Below are 8,072 nucleotides of genomic sequence, written 5' to 3'. Positions count from 1 at the left end.
ATATATATATATATATTCCAAAAAATATATATATATATAAAACAAATATATGATATACATATATAACAGATGATATACATAAATATATATATCAATTTAATGAGGAGTTGTGTCCAAAGTTTTGACTGGTAGTATATTTATAAATATATATATTTATATAAATAATGAAGTAACTTGTCCCTCTCATGTGACTCATCAGGAAAGGGAAAGGCAAACTAAAACCACATTCAAATCACAAGGCCGACCAGAGTTTTTGTAACAGTTGGGTTTGACACTGTTTTCAAAGTCATCACACAGTAACTGATAACAAAGAAGGGGTGCGGTTAACCTACAATGTGCAATGTCAGACAAGTAATTAACAACTAATTAGTGAAAAGTTCACCAATGAAGACGAGGGGTGGTTAAGTCTAAATGCTTTATTCAAATGCATGTCAATCTTAAGCGCAAAATATCAAATTTTAATACTTGACCCCAAATTATAGCAGGTCATTTTTGCCTCAGCTTTAATTGTGGATTGCGTTTTCAACCCCCCGTTTCTTGATTTTTCCACGAAAAGGGGAAAAGGGTAAAGTAGAGGAAGGTCGAACGTATCACCGAGCAAAGCAGACATGGCATTCTCTCACCGCGGGGCCAAAGCCTCTCCAAGAAGTGCCTTTGCATTCCACCGCCATGACAACCGATGCCTGTGTTTTCTGTGAGCCACCACTTACTTTCTATTGGTAAGATCGGCTGTGCAGGAGTTGGTACCAGTTCTAAAATACCCCAGCTCTCTTTTTATTACCACAAATATTTTTTGGGATGAAAAATTGTTGGTACTGCCAAACAATCTCATAAATAAGAGCAAAAACCAACACGAACGTCTCATCGAGAGTTTATCTGTGCAACATGATGAATGAAATATGTCCATTGTTGCCCAAAAACATAAAAAAACACATGACGGGAATCATCTGCACATGATCTTTCAACATGCTTTGTGGTCTGTATTGATCGAGGCCCACACACACAGACACTCCTGGTGAGGTTAATGCACATTAATATGTATGAATCAGCAGTTGGAAATAGTCCCTAACAAATGCATTATTGAAGTAGTGGTTCTTTCTGTAACCCATTTTTAGAGGTTTGTCTTGGAGAGACATTATATGACTGAATTCGGAATGTTTGACTTCAAAAACTGAGTTCATCCAAAGAAAACAAAAGAATTCCCATTTTCAGCCAGAGGATGGCAGCCTGTGCTTCTCCAGACCGTCAGTAACACAAGCCCATCACTAAATGTTTCACAGGCACTTGGAATAACATGCAGTTTTCCCTTCTTCATCAAGCATACAACAGCCCTCAACAGCAAGTGAGACGAAGTGGCTTCATATCAGAGACGATAAAGGGAGAAAAAATGTTTTTCTGCTCTGCTCACAGAGATACAGAAAGCACAAATATCCACTATACACTTGTAGATGTATTTATAAATGAACAGCGCTCCTACACTAAATCCATTTTCTTCTCTTGTGTTCTCATTCAGGCCTTCAAGTATACATTTGAAACATACAGAAACATGATTAAATCCTCAAATCAACCGTGTTTTTTTATTAATAATCCACACGCTGTGAACTGTGGCCGTGTCTCCCTCAAATTGTCCATCACCTCTGGACTGCTCACCTCTGTCGTTTCCCTGCAGTCTCACCCTGGTTCATCCTGGTATAAGAAAAGAAAGCACAGCTGGGTGTAGTTTACAGGAAGCCACTCAGGCCGGATCCTGCCTGTAATGCCGTGTGGAAACAAAGAAGCCATGAAAGATTGATGTAAATGATCAAACCTAAACCTCACAGTCGTGTCTCAGAGATGGCACCGGGGTTTATGTGTACTGCTACTAATCAATCAACGCTGACAGAGGGACCAGTTGGCTTCTCATCGCTACGCTGATCAGTTTGCTGATTAGGGATAAATAAAAAAACAGAGCCTTCCCAGTTATTCGTACTGCGAGGTGAGTGATCTTCGTTACAAAACGTACCGTTCAGGGATCATGTTTGAATTGGTCGTACGTGTGGAGTTATTATTGGATGGCCTGGATCCCACCACTGTCCATTCAGTCTGACTTATCTTACAAGGTAAGATCTGTGTCCTAAAGGGGATGCAGCTGATTGCACATTGTTTGCATTACAGATAAGGCTGATGGGCAGTCTGCTTACCTGTAAATTATGTAGTGAGCAAAGGCCTCTAAGTTAAAGAGACGGCTACAAGGATCCACCAAGGCCATCCATTGTTAATATGAGCCGAACATACAATCAAATAAAGGTGAACTAGCCTGTTTCAGGAGAAGGAGAAGACCAAGGCCAAAAGCTCAAGACCAAACCCCACACTGCATTGATCACGTTCACATAAATACACCAAGAACAAAGCAAGATTGCTCTTCTTTTATTGCCATGTATCTGTCGAGATTTTTGTCTTTGTTTTCTATGAGCAAACAGTTACATACAAACAAACAATAACGAGCTGAAAATGACTTCATTAAACACTGCCTTTCCATACCATGCTTCTTCCCAAATGCCTAAAAAGGTCCCGTACCTTTCAGTCAGCGTTGCAGAATTGACATGCCGTACATACTATACTGTGCGTGGTGTTTGCAGATGAGGTCTTTGTGGTTTAGGGTTATCACTGAGAATGTACGGCCTGTTTGGAGGTGAGGCTGGATAACGGTGAAAACAAAGGGGTGGAGTTGCACGTGAAGTAAGAAGTTTCACATCCAATCACAGTAATTAGTGTCGAGAAATAAATCAGTTGAAGCAGAGGCACCTTAGTGCCACGGTGTGGAGACGGACAAGAATGAGTAAAAATGCTTAGGCGAGAGAGATCCCAAACCAAATGTTCAAAAACGTTGTCTTGAAATCGCCACGGAGACCCAGGCCGATGCTGAGCACCATAACGCTGACACGTGAGTTTTTACGGGGGAACACCGTGCAAAGGAGTTGCATTGGAAAAGAGTGAGGCTCCTGACGGAGGCGCTGTGCATTTGAGGGAGGCATACCTGCAAGTGCAGGCAGTTTCTGCAGCTCTCTGTTAGCACTGAGGGGGAAAGAGGAAGTGCTGAACCTCTTCTCCCTCTTCGTGGCCGAGTGTGACCCCGGCTGCTTCACCCTCATCACCTGAGCTGCGGGAGGCACTTTCTTATTGGAGCCCTGCAGAAACAAGAGTCGCAGAGGAACAGCTCCCGTTACAGGAGCCGGGCAGGGCCGAGGTAGTTCCGCCGCCCCAAAGGAAATGCCACAGGAATCACTTTACTCAAGTGTCACGGTGGACTTCAAAGGAGGAGAGAAGAGAGCAGCGGGGGGGGGGGGGGGGAGGAGATGGATCGTGGGCAGGAGGGGAGAGGAGACAAAAAGAGAGTAGGACAGGAGATGTGCCGAGGGTGTTGTGGTTAAGGTTCAAGTTCCTTTCCGAATCAGATCAGGTGATTCTCAGCAAAGCAACCCGATCACAGTACCGTACTGCATCAGTGGACAGAGCCTGTGATGGGCCTCTGCGGACGGAATAATTGAGCAATGGAGCTGATAAAGCTGTCAATGGGGACAAATAGCAGGTCGGGCCGTCGATCAATCCGGTCTCTTCCGATCTCAAAGCACTGTACTCGACATCACTGGTACGTCGCAGCAATAAGGACAGAAATAGCCGCCACAATGACTCCTATTGTACTCAGAGGTCATACAAGTCGTGATGAGAAGTACGGAAAAAAGAAAATAGACTCATAAGATCACGCTGAGATGTCACATGAGCAACTTTGGGTGTAAAGACTTTCCCCCTGAAGGCCGTAAAAAGGTTTGCAGGGATGCACTTGAATCCATTAAGGTTGTGTGCTCATGACACCAATTAAACCCCAAAACAAACAAAAAATAAATCATAAATTAAATGCATAACAGCGAAAAAAAGTCCATAAAAAAACAATAACAAAGGAAACCTTGCTTGATGGTGTTTATCGTTGTATTATCTTTACAATAATTAACTAAATTAACACATTCCAGTAATGTATTTCTTATTTGTGTAGCAAATTTGTTTTTGTAGCTAATGCAGGGAAAGTTTAAAAATACTTACATCTTGGTTTTCTGCAGGGCCATTTTTACTTCCGGATTTGCCAGATTTGCCAGATTTAGTTTCCTTTAATGGGTGACAGCGAAAAACCGGCACAACTCAATATTCACACCAACAATAGTCATTATGATATTGATGACATAATAAAAGTACATTTTGCACTAAGCATCCACGTTACCTTCTCTCTTTTGCTCCTGTGAGGCATCCTGAGATGGGAAACCCCCGATGTCAGCAGGTTCGAGGCTGTGGTCACACACTGACAGCAGATGCCTGGTTCACGCGTCCGGACACACTGATGTGGTTTTTCACAACTCACCATCCAAACGCCACGTGACCGAGAGCTCACAGCATGCCGTTCTGTTTCCTCGGTGGCTGCATGCCACTAGTCACATGTCTTTAAACCACCCCCTTCCAAAAAAAAGAGGTAGATGTGTGGAGGAAAAGGACGTTTATTGTTCCAGTCTTCTGAGTTTTTGTGGCTGCACTTTGTGGCTGCGGCCGTGTCCTCCAGCCCAACTAAGAGATGTCATGAGCCACTTGTAGTGCGCGGTGTCACCACAGGAGGGCGGTGCTGCATGCCAATGCCAGGTCATCGGGGTTGTGCAGTGCAGTGGTACTGACCCAACCCTGCTCAGGCCCTAAGTACCTATTAAAATTGCCCAATAAACAGATGTTGGAGTTGGGGACTATCCAGAGGTGACAACTATTTCAATCTGTTGATTGTTTTTCCTTTTGTGTTGAGGCACTTCCCGTATGGCTCGTCCTTGGCTTCTTCTTTCAGCCACGTTTTATCATTCAACCTGATAGGATTTAGGTTGATCGCAAGTTTTTAGAAATAAATCTTGAGTTTCTTGTCAAGTGTTTTAATTTGAAATGCTGACAAATGTGAATAGGTTCTGGCCTGATGTACTTTAGCATTAAATTAACATTACTAACTTTACTTTAAAAAAAATCAATTCATAAAATTCTCATTTTAGTTGCATGTTTAAAACACAAGACTGGATTCTTTGTCTGGACATAACTACAAGTTGTTTGGCTCTCCCCACCTGCTTCATAAAGAACACTGCAGTGGTCTTTTGATTGGTGGGTGCTTGTTTTCCCTCATGTCTCATTGTTGCAATAAGTAACTCGGTCCACATGGTGACAGTGTTGCATACTTTTGAAGCTTGTCTTATATTGATTCTTAGTGCTTGGCATTTAGCTTAAGGCAGGCGTGCATTGAGATTACCCTTGAATATCCTCACCTCTGACTGCAAGTTGAACAATGAATGAACTCTCAGATAATGTCAAGAGTTTAAAGTATAGTTTATTATAGTACACTAAAGGGTCTGTTTAATACCCGTTCTCACATCCACAGCTTGCTGCTTGCTGTAGATGTGAGAACTGAATGGAAAAGAAATGACAGATTGAGATGAGCAGTGAATTCATGTGGGGGCTGCAAACAGAATGTGATTGTTTTCTATTCTGGTTGTCAAAGCAGCGCGCCGATGTGTATTGATCAGGTTGTGAGAGTGTTCTGTCCTCCGAATCATTGTGTTTCCATCTCTCCATGGTCGGAGCCTCATGATCACCACTGTGTTATTACTGGACGATATGGCTGCCTTCATTTCCTGTATCAGCACCAGCAGTGAATACAAACCAACAGGAAGGAAAAAAGTCATTTTTCTTCTTTTGTGTGTACACGCTTGGGTTGATGGATGACTTTTGTGAGACATTACAAAGAAATGCAATACATTAATAGGTAATTTACAGGCGATTGGAGTAATTAAGAATGTGCGGGACGATTTGGTTTCCACTCTTCAATGAATACATATTGTTTCCACATGAATCTGCACAAAAAGACTTTCTTATTTATTGTTTTTTGGGTCGCTAACATTTTTCTCATTCAAGTATATATTTTCTCTTTTTCTAACTCTTTGTCATGTGTTTTTTTTACCTTTGCGACAGCAGTGGAGCCACTTTTACACCACATCGTGCTGTGCAGTCATTGAACAGTGAGTTGCCATAACGCCGGCTTCTTTATGAGGAAGGTGTCCAGCAGAGTTGGGCAACAGCTTGTTTATTTTTCCAGGTAACGAACGGACAAAAGGGTTGAGGTGAAAGAGAAATAGACGGCTCATTATGGTGGCGGTAGATTGCCTGAGAAAACAAAAGAGGGGAACAGGTCAGAGACGGATCGGTGTAATCACGGTGCTGCATCACAGGTGCACGATCCCCAATGATAACACATTAATGTGTGTTGATTGTGTGACAGAAGCTGTCCCACCTGCATGCATGCCTGTCTGTTTGCCTGCTTTTACTGTCAAAAGGAAACCGTCATGGTTCGGCAGATGGTTTTATCGGGTAATTCCAGAAGGTAAAATCAAACAACTTTGGTTGAAATCTTTGCTTGTTCAACAGCTCCATTTGTGAAAGGGTGAAAATAATTAACATATTCCCATGTTCTGGTACATGAATGTAAGCATTGATACCGCAAGTGTCCTTTCGGGTCGCGTTAAGTTAATACTATGTTTTAAACTTGATTTATTTGAAGCTTTAGAAGAGCAAAGAAATTCACATTGTACAACGAGTTGTGAATTTAACCACGTCTTTCTATTCTTGGATCAAAAATGAGTCTAGTTTTGGCACATATGAGTTTGATGCCGTTCCCAATGACAGATGTGTTTCCCAGTTTCAGAGAAACAGCAGTCCAATCAGAGTTTAGGCCCTGTGAGCCTCTCATTACACAAACAACTGTTGGACGGATGATGAACAACTTTGCTCTTTTATTCTTGAGCTTTGAATTATGTGATACGCTATTCATCGTCAGACGAAGCCCGCTCGATGGTCCTTGAAAAGTCCTTGAAAACGTTCAGCCTTCAGGGGAAACAAAAGTGGACGAAACCATCTGACCTAAAATACTATTTCCTAGCTTTCAACATTTCAATCACTTCACAAAATGTCTTTTGGTGGAACTATAAAGATTTGAAATATTTCAAATGTTTCATCATTTTAAAAGAATGACGATGTTTGCTGTTTGCAGGAAAGAAAGGTCCACTGTTGTCATCAGCTAGCTGTGTTAACATGCACAGTGGCATCTTTTGGATGCTGAAGGCCTCGAGAGCTCTCTCGCTGTGTGTACACAGGAAGCCCTCATCTCTCCCCAGCAGATGGCTTGTTTGATGGGCCTGGAAGAACATCATGTCCTGCCCACCTCAGAAAAAAATGATCTCCTGGGATTTAACTTTTCAGTTCCTCCAAGGTGATATTCTGGCCTCGCGTCTGTTTCGCTGTTTAATGACAACTCCGCCGGAAGCCTTAACTTATGTTCTGCGACCCACAGCGCACGCTTCCCCGGCTTCAACCTCGTTTCCTTTCCCCGGGGAGTCGGAGTGCTACCCGGATAGCTCTTCCCTGCTGAAACCCTTTTGTGTTGGTGTTGCATTCGGATTTTCTGCACGCCTTTCACAGAGACGTTGCGCTTTCAGATAAGATCATTCAACCAGAAGAGGTTGAATGTAGATCTAAGCACATTTAGCTTTTGGAAATCAATCTTGGTTTCTCATAAAGAAAGGAAATACAAGACGGTAAGATTGTCAGAGTCTCTTCTCTTTCTAATCAATCATCCATTACTGAACAAAATGGGTGATGCCACTTCTAATCCAGAACTTCATTAACTCATAATCACGGCACCCATTCAGATCTGACAGAGACGTAATGGCTATTGATTGGCTGAATTGTTACACTTTGTTTCAATAGATTTATGCCAGCATCCTCACACCTGTCTCACGGGAATCGGTGCACTGTCTTTGGCTCTGGTATCTGACCTTCTCATGTGTTTCAGCAACAGAAAAGTAAAAGACAGACTGACCATGGTTCAGAAAGGAGAGTGAGGGCTAAAGGTATTTTTGACCTGAGAATTTAGTTATTCCAAACTGCCTTTGTGGTTTATTTGAAGACAACGGCTGTGGAGTGAAGACACTCCACAGCCGTTGGAACAAGCACCTTAAGGTTAATGG

The 8,072-nt window shown here is 42.5% G+C and overlaps 1 protein-coding gene across 1 annotated transcript; it reads right to left on the bottom strand.

Annotated features, from left to right (window-relative positions):
- Nucleotides 1-1,571: 1,571 nt before the first annotated feature.
- LOC120832938 (uncharacterized) lies at nucleotides 1,572-4,523 on the bottom strand. Its single transcript, XM_040199651.2, has 4 exons — nucleotides 4,253-4,523; nucleotides 4,078-4,140; nucleotides 3,017-3,167; nucleotides 1,572-1,686 (listed from the first exon to the last, which is right to left on the bottom strand). Exons 1-4 carry the CDS (start codon nucleotides 4,391-4,393, stop codon nucleotides 1,682-1,684), a joined length of 360 nt encoding a protein of 119 aa, XP_040055585.1. The 5' UTR covers nucleotides 4,394-4,523; the 3' UTR covers nucleotides 1,572-1,681.
- Nucleotides 4,524-8,072: the final 3,549 nt, after the last annotated feature.

The sequence above is a fragment of the Gasterosteus aculeatus genome, chromosome 15, assembly GCF_964276395.1.
Source record: "Gasterosteus aculeatus chromosome 15, fGasAcu3.hap1.1, whole genome shotgun sequence".
NCBI lineage: Eukaryota > Metazoa > Chordata > Actinopteri > Perciformes > Gasterosteidae > Gasterosteus > Gasterosteus aculeatus.
Note: the sequence above shows the minus strand (reverse complement) of the source record. Positions and strands in the feature narration are given on the sequence as shown.